Source organism: Symphalangus syndactylus, chromosome 18, assembly GCF_028878055.3.
Source record: "Symphalangus syndactylus isolate Jambi chromosome 18, NHGRI_mSymSyn1-v2.1_pri, whole genome shotgun sequence".
In the NCBI taxonomy this organism is placed as follows: domain Eukaryota; kingdom Metazoa; phylum Chordata; class Mammalia; order Primates; family Hylobatidae; genus Symphalangus; species Symphalangus syndactylus.
In genome coordinates this window covers 31,448,261-31,463,833 of record NC_072440.2, presented here as the reverse complement: position 1 = coordinate 31,463,833, position 15,573 = coordinate 31,448,261, and the positions used below count along the sequence as shown (strand labels likewise).

At 40.1% G+C, this 15,573-nt stretch overlaps 1 protein-coding gene across 8 annotated transcripts in view; it reads left to right on the top strand.

Annotated features, from left to right (window-relative positions):
- The window catches only part of PIK3R1 (phosphoinositide-3-kinase regulatory subunit 1), an 87,695-nt gene that overhangs the window by 64,386 nt on the left and 7,736 nt on the right, over nucleotides 1-15,573 (top strand). For 4 of the 8 annotated variants that reach the window (XM_063623174.1, XM_055251453.2, XM_063623175.1 and 1 more), the window contains exons 5-10: nucleotides 1,245-1,376; nucleotides 2,178-2,379; nucleotides 2,577-2,656; nucleotides 14,181-14,283; nucleotides 15,036-15,134; nucleotides 15,238-15,418. In XM_063623174.1, coding sequence (XP_063479244.1) covers nucleotides 1,245-1,376; nucleotides 2,178-2,379; nucleotides 2,577-2,656; nucleotides 14,181-14,283; nucleotides 15,036-15,134; nucleotides 15,238-15,418 — 797 coding nt within the window. Of the gene's footprint in view, nucleotides 1-1,244; nucleotides 1,377-2,177; nucleotides 2,380-2,576; nucleotides 2,657-9,930; nucleotides 10,608-10,635; nucleotides 12,695-14,180; nucleotides 14,284-15,035; nucleotides 15,135-15,237; nucleotides 15,419-15,573 lie in introns of those variants that run through there. The other 4 variants (XM_055251458.2, XM_055251457.2, XM_055251455.2 and 1 more) reach the window with 2 other exon arrangements.

The following is a 15,573-nucleotide window of genomic DNA, read 5'->3' as shown; positions in this document are numbered from 1 at the left end:
ATTCTTGAGATTGGTTGCTAAAAGTCTGTAGTATCTTACTGTTGAATCCTTCACTCTGTTGGTGACATTTACATGAATTCTGAGACATATCAACTCAAGTCTTAGGAAATCTGGGAATATGCATTTTTAAATTTTTCCTGTTGAGGTTTTAGGAAACATTTACTATATGACTAACCATTCCTAGTTAGAACCCTTTTCAGTCAGGGCAGAACCACCCTCAGAGGATGTTAGGAAATGTTTGGGTTCTGTATTCGTTTTCTCAGGCAGTTGTAACAAGTTACCACAGACTGTGTGGCTTAAAATGCAGAAACTTGGCTGGGCACAGTGGCTCACGCCTATAATCCCAGCACTTTCGGAGGCCGAGGAGGGTGGATCACGAGGTCAGGAGTTTGAGACCAGCCTGACCAACATGATGAAACCCCGTCTCTACTAAAAATACAAAAATTAGCCAGGCGTGGTGGTACGTGCCTGTAATCCCACCTACTCAAGAGGCTGAGGCAGGAGAATCGCTTGAACCCGGGAGGTGAAGGTTGCAGTGAGCCGAGATCACACTAGAGATGCACTCCAGCCTGGGCAGCAGAGTGAGACTCCATCTCAAAAAGCAGAAACTTACTTCTCGTGGTTCTGGAGGCTAGAAGTCCGAGATAAAAGCATGTTTGGTTTCTCCTGAGGCTTCTGTCCTTGGCTTGTAGGTGGTCACCTGCTCACTGCATCCTCACAGCGTTTTTCCTCTGTGCCTGTGCATCCCTAGTGTGTCTCTCTGTGTCCTCATTTCCCCTCCTAGAAGGATATCAGTTAGATTGGATTAGAGTCCACTCTAATGGCCTCATTTTAACTTACATGCAGTCACTTTCTGAGGCACTAGGAGTTTGGGCTTAGAGGGGTGGGACAGAGGATGGGGGAGGTAACCACTGAAGACGCAGCCCAATTCAGCCCATACCAAAGGCATTATTTTTTGTTGCCCCAAAGTGTGGAGGTCTGCTCCTGGCATCATGGGCAGGGGGTCAGGCATCCTAAGTGCTTGCAGTATGTCGGACAGACCTCCACAGGAAAAATTGTTCTACCCCAAATGCCCGGAACAACTCCTATAAGAAGTACGGCTAACGAATACTTTGTGTCTTATATTTATCCTCATATTGCTTCCTTTTTTTTTGTCACACGTGAGTCAAATTGTTCAGAAAATTAGCCCAACTGATGTATTCTATAAAATAAATGTCTGAAATATTTCTTAAATTGTTTCCTAGATGCAGCCTCTGTGGACTTGGAAATGATCGACGTGCACGTTTTGGCCGACGCTTTCAAACGCTATCTCCTGGACTTACCAAATCCTGTCATTCCAGCAGCCGTTTACAGTGAAATGATTTCTTTAGCTCAAGGTTTGTTTTTTCTCTTCTGGGAACCTCACTGAACACACATGGAGATGTAGAGGTGCTTGTATATGTCTTGCATATATAGAGATAGTGGTTAGAAAATAGTAGTAGTAACCTGTCCCTCCGCCAACAATACCACCTGAAATTTCCTCCTCCACCCAAGCATCCAAGAGAAGACCCAGATTCTCATTTGCTTGGGAAGCCCGTCTGCATGTCAGAATCAGAAATGGCTCATTGTTAACCTATTCGTCTTAACAAAGTTTGTACGTCAATGAAGGACACGGTCTTCCAAGTACTAGTGTCAGATTCAAGGAACTGGGACTAGAATCCAGTGATAGGGGATGTTCCTGTCGTCTTCCCTGAGTGGCCATAACAGAATGAGTTGAGGGAAGAGGGCTGTCAGTTTTAGGAGCTAAGGTTCAGTTAAGTGCTTTGGGGACAGGAAACTGTGGTTCGTAACCTTCAAAGTTAAAACCTGTGATACTTATCTGATGCTCCTCTGAGTTAGCCAATCACACTTGAAGCTGCTCAATACTGGCTAAGTTGCTGCCAGCACACCCTGAACAGCTTGTGGTTTTTTTATACACTGAGCTTCGTGCATTTCCATTTGACCTGAGATTTCTACTTTCTCATAATGCATTTTCTAATGAGAAGGACAAATGTCCTGTGTGCTTCTCCCAACAACTTCTTAAATGACTCCTATAGCTTGAAGAAAGAGCAGAACTTTTCTAGGTGTTTATTCACTGATACCTGGAAGTAGTCTCTTACTCATTTCTCTCTCTTTTTTTTTTTTTTTTAAACTTGTAGAAGTACAAAGCTCCGAAGAATATATTCAGCTATTGAAGAAGCTTATTAGGTCGCCTAGCATACCTCATCAGTATTGGCTTACGCTTCAGTATTTGTTAAAACATTTCTTCAAGCTCTCTCAGACCTCCAGCAAAAATCTGTTGAATGCAAGAGTACTCTCTGAAATTTTCAGCCCTATGCTTTTCAGATTCTCAGCAGCCAGGTAAGTGAAAGGAGACAAACATGTATTTTGGGGTGATGAGGGTGGTCCTAAATGGATTGGTGATGAAAACGTATTCTAAATATACTACTCCAGAGATGCATGTGCAGATGCTACCACACACATTCACTTGAGTGCATATAAATGAAAATGAGTTTGCTTTTAGGGAAAAGGTTTCTAATAAACTCTCTTTCTTACAGCTCTGATAATACTGAAAACCTCATAAAAGTTATAGAAATTTTAATCTCAACTGAATGGAATGAACGACAGCCTGCACCAGGTAATGCTTTTTGAACATTTAACATTCTCTCATTGTTCATTTTTTAGAGCCTTAAAAAATGGGGGCTATAAACCTCCTTTGAAGTAACACAGCTTCTTATGGAATTACAATTGGTAGTAATATGTTACCTTGTGATTTAAAGAAAAAATAGCTGAGTGGTAGTGTATATGTTAATTATTACCCGAGTTTCAACATTTGCGGATTTTAAATCATCTTGGTTTTAGGTGAGAGTTTGGAGAGTTCCCTGTACCCTTCAACATTTATGCTTCAGGTTGTTGAAGGAAATTTATGGAGTTCATTTTAGTTGTTGACATTTTTGTTTTTCTTTCTAATGCTTACAAAGTAGGGGATTTATAATTACTATATAATTTAAAGTATTTTAGAATGTGTTTTTTGGAAGTGACTATGCTGAGAAATGCCTGTCAAAATAAACATTTTCAATAATGCAAGCAGTATGAAACCAGAGCGTTCACTGCAGCAAGTTCGAGCAAACCAGACACTTCTTTGAAAGCAGGCTGCTGTTCAGTTAGCCATTTAACAAAGCAGGAAATGTAGACCATGTCAGCAATGCATTTAATTTAAATGGATGTATTTTTCTTCTACTGTGGAAAGTCTAAACAACCTCATTTTGCTATATACCAGTTAAAAGTTAGCTAATCGACGCTGGTCATTTAGAATAGTGACTAGGGTCCTATACGTGTGAAGTTTCAGGACCAGTAAAAGGTGTTGCTTGTAGTCTTAATTTATGCCTGGAACTTAAAATGAAACTCCATGAATATATTTATTATAGGTAATATATGCAGATTACCATATTTATCTCTGTATGAGCAGGCATGGGGACTCAGTTTCATCTTCATGCATTGGAGAGTTAAGTTGTGCTTTTTCTTAACTGGGTATTGTACAGCCAGGCTTGGTTACTTGCATCTGGATGGGGCAGCCTAAGAGAGGCCAGGGCCTAGACTCAAAACCCACCTGCAGGGGGTAGGATAGAGGATGGGGTAGGTAAACACTGAAGATGCGGGTATTGGGAAAGGTTTATGTGGACAGGCCCCAAATGTACCAAAGGTGAGAGAGAGGTATCAGGTTTAGTAGATGAGGCAAGCATGGGATGTTCCAAATCACAGCAAGCAGGATGTTTTAACAGGGGTGCCCAGAATTCCAGGTAAACTACGTCAAAGAAGACTGTCAACAGGTAGGGACTAGGACTTCAGTCCAGGAGTTGGCCAAAAGGCTTCATCTCGTGTGAGTACACAGGTCACTGTGAATGGATTTGGGAGCTCTGCACTGGTGTTCAGAGGCTGCCTTTGGACTTAGTGGAAAAGAATAGGGGTAGGGGTGTGGCACATGGCACTTAAGTTAGGTTTATGTTAGAGACTAGGGAGAGCTGGACCCTGCTCTCAGTGAAGGGCTAGTGGGTATTCCTGATCTTTTCAGCGGCCACTCCTCTAGAGAGAGGAGACACATGGAAGCCAAAGCCAGACAGGGTTTGACAGATACCCACAAATGAATTTATCACATGGAATTTTGGAGAATTTCTACTACACAAGGTATAGTAGAATCAGTGGTAGAGCTTGATTAGCCTGACTGGTGTAAACTAGTTAAACGTCTTTGTTAGTTTCATCCTAATTCCACCAAAGTAAAAATGGGTATCCGCACTATTTTCATTATGCCACCCGGAAAGCTGTTTGATATGTCAAAGGACCCTACATTTCTCTGCTGAGCAATTGGTGCGCCTGTTTCAAAGGAGGATTAGTTCCATCAGCTCTGCTAAAGAATGACAAAGCCTTGAACATTTGCTAGATCAAAGTATTTATGTGGCCTCTTAAAAAAATTAAATCCAAGTCGGTTTTAAACCCTAGTTTGAGCCGTTTTCCCAGGAAGTTTGTGTAATTTGTATAGGACCTTTGGGATTAAATGGCTGTTTTAGTATCTCTCATGTGTGCATACATTGTACTGCCCACTCCAGGAACAAAACGTCCCCATCCAGAACATCTTTGTATTCAGGAATGGCTCCAGTGCAAATGACTGCTATGGCAGCCTGGGTTGAAGAAATGATTCTTAGGCCTGGTTTAAAAAATGCAATAATTTCTTAGAGTCCTTCAGCATTGCCACAGCATGTGCTAGTACCAGACAGAACTTTGAAAGTACAGCACCTTACATCTCCAGAGAATGGCCGTTTACAGTAACATCGTGAACACAAATGTGTACCTGAATGATATTTAAGGGAGACAAAGGCAAGACTCTGTTACAGGGCAGATAGACAGCATTTCTAATTATTACCAGATAGAACTTGAAATGACAAAGCTTATGATGTTTGAGGCAAAGTATCAGTTCAAATAAGACCCATTAGCACATAGTATCTAATTAAATGCTAGGTGGGCGTGCACATACTCTAAGTACAAAAAGAACTTTAGAAATGCAGCTGGTGACTTTCTAGGGTAATGGAGTAGACAGAAAAGGCTGATAGAAGAAATAGGGCTTGAAATGTGTCTTGAAGAATAGGTAGAATTTGAATAGGCAAAGGAGAAATAGCATTTTGATGCATGGAGTTTAAAGACTTATTCAAAATAAATTACACAGTACAAAATAATGGCTTGGTATTTTATAAAAGCAGTACATATTTTAAGTGATAGTATCACAAAAACATCATTTTAGAGTTGAAAGCATTGTCCAGCTTTACCAATTTGGACATGAGGAAACCGAGGCCCACAGATAGAGGTTCGCTCTGTGCTACCCGGCCAGTATGGGACCAAACCGGGTCTGCCCAGGAGCCGCCTCCTACACTCCAGCCCATTCTATCTGCCATACCCTGCTGCCTGGGTTTTTGGAAACTTCATGAGCAATGAGGCTGCTTTTAGTGTCCAATCAAGGAAAAAACAGTGGGCTTCTGACTCAAATAGATCTGGATTGGAATCTCGACTCTTTTGAGTAACTCTGCTTTTCCAAATTGTTTTCCAGACTGTGGAACTGGGTTAATGCCTCTCTCCTGGGGTTGGTATGAGATTTAATGAACTGATAATTTCTCTGCTATCTATCGCATCAACTCTAGCTTTTGAGGCCTTATGGGAGCTGTCTTCATTCAGCAGGTCTAATTCATTCAGTCCACCCATTCCTCATTAGTTGTGTGAATCCTGTCAGGCCTTTGCCTTACTGACGCCATGTTCCCAGCCAGCAGAGCTACGGCCTCTAGGAGCCTGTAGGGGCTAAAAGAGACACTTGGGAAGTTGCCACCCTGATGTGGGTACACTGCTTGGAGGGAGGAAGGTGCCTTTGTATGAAGCCCTTCCTCTATATGTGGCTTGGTGAATGGAGCAGCCTAGATTTCATCACCACTCCTCCATCTTGCCTAGGTGCCTTTGCACAGTGCACGAAATATGCAACCATATGTTGCTGCCCCAAGCAGTGCCATCCACTTTATCTGCACTCAAGTAGGTCCTTCCCCTGTTTTATATGCAAGTTAAGTCGACCTATTCAATATGTTTATGCCTTTCAGCTTCCTGTCATCTTAGGTTTAACTGTCTACAGTTTTTCTTATTAATCTACTTAATTACATTTCTAAAGGGCAGGGGTAAAGGCTTTTTCTCCTTTTGAGCTCTTCCTAGCAGAGGACTAGGTACAGCATAATAATTACCTAAATTTAATCTTTGATAAACTTCCAACTTTCAAAGGATAGTCATACATCAACACATCTAATACGTCCAGCAATCCTGGGAAATAAGGATTCTCCTCATTTACAGAGGGAAGCTAAGATTTGGAAAAGGTAGGGCAACACAGTAAGCTCTCTGGACTTTGTCGATAGTTTGCTGTTCTATTTTGTTACTAAAAAGTCTTAAAAATATTTAAAGCCAGTTTCATCTGGAAAACATCATTCTCAGTAAACTATCGCAAGGACAAAAAACCAAACACCGCATGTTCTCACTCATAGGTGGGAATTGAACAGTGAGAACTCATGGACACAGGAAGGGGAACATCACGCTCCGGGGACTGTTGTGGGGTGGAGGGAGGGGGGAGGGACAGCATTAGGAGATACACCTAATGCTAAATGACGAATTAATGGGTACAGGAAATCAACATGGCACATGGATACATATGTAACAAACCTGCACATTGTGCACATGTACCCTAAAACCCTAAAGTATAATAAAAAAAAAAAAAAAAAAAAAAATTTAAAGCCAAGCGACAAGTTTTCTTGAATCATTGTGTTATCTTTACCCAATTAATGCTTAGGCAGGTAAAGTAGATTTCTGTAGGCAAACCAAGGTAAAAATAAGTCTATTTAACACAGGGTGCCTTTGAATGAAACCCATTATAAGTGTTTTTACATATTTCAGATTTCATGGATATATTCAGAAATATTAATGTATAATTGAAGTCTAATATTGCACCCTCAAAGCCCAGAGTGGAAAATAAATGACTCTTTCTCCCCCTTGCCCTTCTACACCTGTCAAAGTTAATTTTTAACCACTGGCACATTGTAAAACATTCATCCTAAAGAGCCTGATTCATTAAGTCTTGTTTTAAATGCTCTGGGCTTGGTTCTCAACCCAGACTAAAGGCAAGCACTAAGGTAGAGGGAAATGACATTCAAAGAGCTTTACTTGTCTCTGATTTAGTTTTTATTGGTTTAAAATGTGGTCTGACATTAGAGGGTTGCTTCAAAGGTGAAAAATGAAACTTTGAAAAATTACGTGTTTTTAGATGCGTAGAACTAAACAGGCAAGCCACACTAGGTTTTGTCAAACAATAGTTTTATTTGTGCTCTGAGAGACACAGGTATTTTGGTATGTTTGTGTTTAGGAGGGGTATACAGTCAGTTTTACTTTTGTTTTCACAGTGCAGATGTCTCTTTGTCTCAAGGGACAAAGATCTGAGGGAGAATTGCGGGGGGGGACTTCTTTATTCTGCTAAGCAGTGGGGATGCCTTTTCAGAAACCTGGTGGAATGTGTCAGATTTTATACATATGTAAACCTGGGCTTATTTATATACTTAAATGGATGTTTTCGTTAGCACAACATCAATTAAGACCAGTGGATATGGAGCAAATAATTTGAATTACCCTAAAAGGCCCTCTGTTCTAAGTTGTCTTAAGTTAAAATTATGAAGAGAGGTATCCATTTTACCCTTAGATGAAGATTTTGGTTAATTTTTGTTGTCTATTCTTTTTTTCATGGTCTTTGTTCATAAATGATGTCCAGAAAAAGAAGAAGTTTTCTAGGTTGAAAGCTGCTTGTGCAACATTTGCCACTTGATGGTGACTTTTACATATGAAATATAGTATTCAGTTTGTAACTTTTGAACAGTTTAAGGATCAAGAGACATTTTCCTGACTATATCTGCTGAGAAGTGAAACAGTGGGCTATATTTGCCTCTGAAATGAGTTTTACGAAACTTTGAGGAAAGGGAAAATGATACATATTGTTTTAAAGAATCCAGAAGGTACAGTTAGTTTTCCAGTGTGTCTAGGCCTTCAAGGTCCCAGAGAAATGCTGACATTAAAATAAAAGTTTTCCTAAAACACTAGCAGCTTCGTGAAAACTGTACTTTTGATTTACTAATTAGTTAGTGAGTCATATAGATCAAGTGACAGTAATACAGTTATGTGCATTAGTTTGTGTCAAATTTGGACATACGAAATATACAGAAAGTTGATGGTTTTCTCCCAAAGCAGGAATTACTGATTCAGTTCTACCAGCAGAGGGCTCCCTTTTTAAGCTAATAAAGAACATGTGTCTTGCAGATCAGTTTTTAAACACTAAAATTCAACGGGAAAAAGATTCAGCTCACACTTTCCTAATATAATAGGACCTCTCTGGTAGATGATTGTACATATTGTGAGAAATTTGTTGAAAGGCAAAGTTTTTCCAATCTATTTCAAGACTTTCTTTCTATACGTTGAGAGGGTACTGCTTTCCAGTGGCTTATTTTCTTCTGAAACAGAAAATATACTGGTGGACTTAACAGAGCATTTTAATCTTAGAAGGTTTTAACATGAAACATCATGTGAATCCAGACAGGTATGCTTAGGAGACTGATGTTTCCAATGTTTCTAGCTTTAGAAAGGCTATTTTTAAAAGTAGGGCAAGATGATGTAGCTCAGGATGCAAGGGTATTCTCTGAACTAACCATATGTCCCTCTGATCAGATGGCAGATTCACTTATAGACTGTTATTTCCATTGGGAAAGTTTTTCAATATTATATCAGTTGCACGAAAGGAAAGTTTGTGAAATCACTTTCGTTGAGGGTTTACAGCACTTGCCAGATATTTCAAGTAACCCTGAAGCTAGCTAGTTCCTGCTGTTGGCCTGTGTGGACTTTATGTGACCACTGGATCACTTTCCCATGCAGAGTATGAGGGTATTATTGAAAGAACCTATGTCTTCAAAGGGAATGAAATGTTTTGTTTTAATTTAAGCAAGCTAAAAATAGAAAACAGAAAAAAACAGAGTTTTGCTGGGGGTGTGAAATTTTTTGCATGTGGCTTAAAAGATTAACTTCAGTTTTGTCCATTTTTTTTACTTTCTCTAGCAAAGGGAAGTGAGGAGCAGGGACAATGGGTAGAGAAGGACATGCGAAACCATCAGAAGATTGGGTTCTAGTCTTAGGGCTATAATCTTCTGCAAACCACTTCACCTCCCTGGGTCAGATTTTGTTTTCCCCTCTATGGCATGAAGGAATTGATTGAAGTGATCTCTAAATTACTTGCTAGTTTAAAGTTTGGTGATTTCCCTGGATAATCTTAAAGCTGTCTATGCTCATGCAACTGAAAATTTTCTTAGATCAAATTTTAATTAAAGAGTAGTCAATAATCCCAAGTCTGGTCCATTGCCACCTTCTCAAATAAAGGGCAAACATCCGCTAGAAAGGTATACCCTTCTCTGCCCTTCTATCCTTTACCCCATTAGCTAGCACATAAACCTAATGCAGAGACACCTTTTAATTAGCAGGTCGTATGGCCATTTAAATGCGAGTTGCAATCGACCTCATAAAAATAGGCGCAGTGTTGTTTTTTTCTGAATCGTCACATGATCATGGAGTATAGTGTGCATGTGGTGTGGGGTTTAATATTCGTCCGAGGATGCCCTCCTACTACTTACTATTGAACATTTTTGTAATCTGCTCCCTGCCCGAGTTGCTCACAAGGGCTTTCCTGTTACACCTGCGGGGCTGTCTGTGCTGGTGTGTGGGAGGAGGTGCAAGAGGTGGACACGAGCGAGGCACTGTGTTCTGGGTTGTTCCAAGAGGTTCAGGCCTTTACAAGTGAGGCTTTGATTCTATTTTTTGCTGACTAGCTCAGCCACTTCCTGTGTTTGGCTGTGCATAGTGCCTCGCTTCACTGTCGGCTACTTGAGCCCCGCGAGCCAGCCAGCGCGCTCAGCAGCCAGTGAGACTATTTTAGGTCCCCTCACAATGGCCTTCTCATTTCCCAGGCGAAAATGAGCAAGTTGGTCTTGCATTGGCCACTTGTCAGCCGATGACAACTTTGACTTGGGCTCCCTTCCCCCTCCCGAAATCCCTAGATCAGCAAATATTTGAACCTGCCCAAGTTAATCATGAAGCTGCGATCTTTATCTAAGGGAGACGTGCAAGCGCCTGGGCTCCTTTCCTCCCCGATACAGTAGCGAAATCCAGTTGGCTTCTCAATGAGGAGCCGGCAGTGAGCGGCGGTGGCCCGGACGCACTGCCGGGCGGGGCGTGGGGCGGAGGGACCAGCCGAGCCGAGCCGAGCAGAGCTGGGCCACTGTGCACGCCCGGAGGGTCCTGGCTGCGCCCCCGCTCCTGCGCGCACTCTCGGCGCCGGACACGAGCACTGCCTGCCGGGAACAGGCTGGGGGGAGGTGCGGGGGCTTGGCCCACTTGGTGGAAGAACAGCTTTGGGGATTTTTTTTTTTTTTTTCATTGTCGGATACAGGCATTTCAAAGGGAAACCGTTGAAATGCATAACCTGCAAAGTAAGTTGCCTTGAATTTGTGCACTTCTCTGTTCCTTCCCTGTGGTTTATCTGAGTGAGCGGTGCCTTTCTGTAGTTTGTCTTGGAGTACGTGTGTGTGCGGGCGCCCCTGTAAGCGCTGCCTGGGGAGGACAGATGGGAGATTAGGGGAGACACTCCCCCTGTCCTCGAGGGGGACAGTGGCTGGGAAAGATAGGGTTTAGGTTGGAAGTTCAGTAAGAAGGTACTAATTACAACGTGCTTGGTTGGAAGTTGGTGCCAGGCCAGGGCTTGGAGAGACCATGGGAAAATCACCTGTCTTCTCCCTGGGTTAGTTTGCCACAGGAGATCCAACAGCCAGACTGGTTTGCACCGACGGTTCCCAAATGCACAGACGGGCACTCTGGGCTGTTACACCGGCCGCAGCTGCTCGGAGAACTTGTCTCCTTGCTTTGGGGGAGGGTCGACATTTTAATTAAACTAAAAAAGAATGTTTTTCTGAATCTTATCTGAGGGCATACAGGCACTTTTACCATTTTTATTTGAATTTGAGTTCAGGTAAACTTAGGCAAATAGAAAAGTGGGACAGGGTGGGAAGAGACAAGGTGAGCCTGCTTTTCCCAATAATGGGAAAATGAATTAAACTAGACGGGACGTCAGAGAACAGAATGCCTTGCCTTTGGTCTGCTTTTTAATATATTTTATGATCCCAAATTTTACAGAAAGTCTCAAGGGTTTCTGTGTTTTTCAAATGGTCACACAAATATGTGACATACATGTGTACATAGATCACAGAGACCCACTGTAGTTTTTTAAATGAGCCACATTTACATGGGGAAGGGCCCCTCCCCCCCCGCCATCCTAATATTGTGAATGTAAAGAGAGATTGGTTCACAATGAGAATGTACAGTAGGCTCCTATAATGGTGACAGGATTATATGCAAAATGACTTTGAAGAACCAAAATTGATTTATTTATGTTAAGTAGTGCTAAGAAGGAATATTTGTCCCGGAGTGAGGCGTTTGAGATAGAGGGGAAAAAGAAAAAAAAAAAAAAAAAAAAAAGTGATTACATCATCTTCCCGTTCAAGCAGTATTAGTAGTGAAGATGGGTTCATCAGTGAAATATTTTGCAAAGATAAATCTCCCTCTACTCTGCATTCTGATCTATAGCCTCTTTTTGGAAAAAGCATTTTCTTTGCCCAGTTTTTTTAGGCAGTCACATTAAAATTCTCATTAATAATGTTGACAATTACGTTTATTATTTCTGCTAATAGGCGTCTGCATTCGTATTCAGAATTTTCATTGTTAGTCTATAAAGTCTAGTTTTAACTTTGGAATGTTTGGTAGAGGAGGACATTTTATCTATACATTTTCTTTCAACTGTCCTTTCTAATGTGGTACATTGGTGACAGTGTTTGAATTCTGGGCTTTCAGTGAATTATGGAGGACTAAAATACCAGGAGTAGTCTATACTGCTTCTCTTATTCATGAGAGATATCTAAGGACTATAAAATATAGCTTAAGTATACCCTTTTAATGCCTTTGTAAGATTTTTAAACCAAGGAATGACTGGGCTATCTATAAACCCAGATGCACTAAGTGGGGAGAAAAGCTCGGAGCTGCAGCATATCAGCTTTTGTCAACCTGCCAACAGCAGAGCGTACCATGCTGCAAGGAGTAATAAACAAGGAATTGGAAAACTCGCTGCTGGAGAACAGTCAAATTAAACACCTTTTTGAAAGGATGAACGTGTATATATTGCAGTTCTATTAAATGTAGCTTCTCAGTGAGGTTGGCATTATGTTAAGGCTGGTATGGAAGAGAACTGATGAAGCAGGAGTGGTCTGGTGACATTTTTCTGACTTGATTGGCTGGGGCGTGTGATGTAATAGGTTTCAGTGCAGCCCCTTATAGGTTTTAAAATGAATTCCAAGACACCATTACAAAGAAAGCCGGACTCTTTTCTTATAACTGAGCTCAGCCAAGGAAACTCTTGCACAAATGTACAATACTGTTTGGAATATGGAAGACCTGGATTTAGAATATGCCAAGACAGATATAAATTGTGGCACAGACTTGATGTTTTATATAGAAATGGACCCACCAGGTAATACTGCGGTATTATTGTAGAGAGTTAGTTAATTTTGTGGCTTTTTAATTTTTTGAAAGCTACTGTAAAAGATCCTTTTTAGATTTCTGTTTTTATTACATTGATAAAAATTAGTTTGCTCATGGCTTAAAAATTAAACAGATTGTTTGACTGTCTGTGGAAGCAAGCAGCTCAGGCTGTGTGTGGTAAATGCTTATTCTTACTTGAATGGATATGAATTGAACTCCAGTTTTTCACTGGTGTCTTTTGTTAATCGAGTTCCTTCCCTGGGTGAGTTATGTTGTGGGATATTGTCCCTGTAATTAAAATGATGCACCCTTTGTGCTGCTTTTCTCTGTTGCCAGTGGATGAGAACAGTGTGGCACTTTGCAGTGATAACACTTGGTACTTTAGAAAGCATGTAAAATGTAGCAGTGATTACAACTCAGTTCTCTAGATGTTGAGACTTTGCTTGCTCTCTCTTATATGAAGGTATTATAATGAAAAAAGAAGTTGACTTTCCATTATTGTTAGTCTTGGTAAAATATTCTTGGTAGATACCTGAAATCATTTTTTGTGTAAGTTAAAATAGTAACAGTGCTTTAATATTCTTGGCAGATACCTGAAATCATTTTTTGCGTAAGTTAAAATAGTAACAGTGCTTTAAAACTTATGACAGAATTTACCTAAAAATCCTAGATTTATTTTGTTTCCTAAGTTGTTTTATTCCAATGTTAGCTCTCCCCCTGCCCCCATTTAAGATATTCAGGAATATTGCAGTCTTTTATCTGTCACCAATTGGTATATATGAATACTGATTTGACATTGAGGAAGGGGGATATCATTTTTAATCAGACCTGGTATATAGAGTACCATTTATCCAACAGAATATTTACATAAATATTAAAGAGATTTAGGGCACAGATGAGAGTTTCTTAAAGTGGCTTTTGGCAGAACAGTGCTTGGAATACTAAGATTAGAGAAAGCCAGTTGTTCCTCTTAAAACATACTGCTGCAGATGAGCCTTTTTATTACTGCAACAGTGTTTGTGGAGGACGGGGACCAAATTTGTGTTTCATAATTAAATAAGAGGAAATTAAAGCCAACTCATGTTATTCCTGCTACTCATATGTTCGTAGTTTCTTTCTTTAGATGGATTTGACCAGGCATGAAACTTTAATATAACTAGAATCTAGAAGTACAGAACGTCATGGCTCTGGATTTACTTTGAAATTTATTCACATGGCCAGCCCAATTTATTTGTTAGTTTCTAAGGCTCTCTCTCTTTTCTCCTTTTCAGTTTCATTTCTTTTTGAGCCATGCTCTGAAAGATTTTTTTTTTTTTTAAGAAAATTGTCTTCCATATTGCATGGAATTATGAACTAATGCTGTATATTTCAGTTACTCTAATTTTTTATTTTTTTTAGAGTAAAAGTATTCATCTAAAGAAATTTAGTTCTAATGTAGTTGGGATTGCGAACAACTTTTTCTTTTTCATCTGCAGCACTGCCTCCTAAGCCACCAAAACCCACTACTGTAGCCAACAACGGTATGAATAACAATATGTCCTTACAAGATGCTGAATGGTACTGGGGAGATATCTCGAGGTAAGGATACAGAAACTTCGTTTTCACTAGATACGGAGAGTTTTAGATTAAAAGAAAGAAAAGCACCAGCTTGCTAAGTTCCATTTTTAGGATATCATCCAACATAAGCATGAAGCATAGTTGGTTCTCCTCCAAAGACGACCAGAAAAAGTCACTGAGCGCTGGAGAACTGTGGGTGCTGGATGCCACAGGAAATTAAATACCCGGGAAGTTTCATTATTGACAGAGATGTCAGTGAAGCGCCAGAGTGCAGTGGCACTGCCTAAGAACAGAGTGTGAAGGCACTCTATCTATTAAGCACAACTCTAAGAATTCTTGCCTTAAAGACAATAAGAAAACAATGCCATTTTATGTTAGCTTTGGGAAGGGGGAGTAAGGTTGGAGAAACCTTTTTGAGATCACGAGTTTCTGTGCTCATTTGTCAGAGAGATTGTGATGTTTGTTTGGTTGAAAAAATAAAAACTTAGTACCACAGATACACCAATAGTGAAAGTGATATGCACCTGTTTGTGATGAGACTGTAATTGCTAACGTTTCTATTTAAACAAATTATTAGCTCTTATTAGTAAGCTCTGAAAATGCAATTCATTAATTTAAATCTGTGTGGGCAGGAGGAATATGGGCACTCACCGTACTTTCCACTTGATTTTGCTGTGAACCTAAAACTGCTCTAAAAAATAGCCTATTTTAAAAAATATAAATCTGTGGTCACTAAACCTTAAGGTGAGCATTGTTTTGTGTTTTCATTTCAGGGAAGAAGTGAATGAAAAACTTCGAGATACAGCAGATGGGACCTTTTTGGTACGAGACGCGTCTACTAAAATGCATGGTGATTATACTCTTACACTAAGGTAAGCCGGGGAATATGGCTGAAATTAGAGTTTTGGGCTGATATTAAAACATATTTCCTTATTCCAAAATGTTAATACCTTTATTTTTATATTGTTTTTACAGGAAAGGGGGAAATAACAAATTAATCAAAATATTTCATCGAGATGGGAAATATGGCTTCTCTGACCCATTAACCTTCAATTCTGTGGTTGAGTTAATAAACCACTACCGGAATGAATCTCTAGCTCAGTATAATCCCAAATTGGATGTGAAATTACTTTATCCAGTATCCAAATACCAACAGGTAATAAAAACTGAATGAATTATCCAGTTACGATGTTTAGACAAGATACTTTTAATACTTAGAAAACATTTGGAGCAGATGAATTACATGTAATCAAGTCTAAAAAACTTGACACTTGTAATTACATAATTGCAATTTTAAAGAGTTTCCATGTC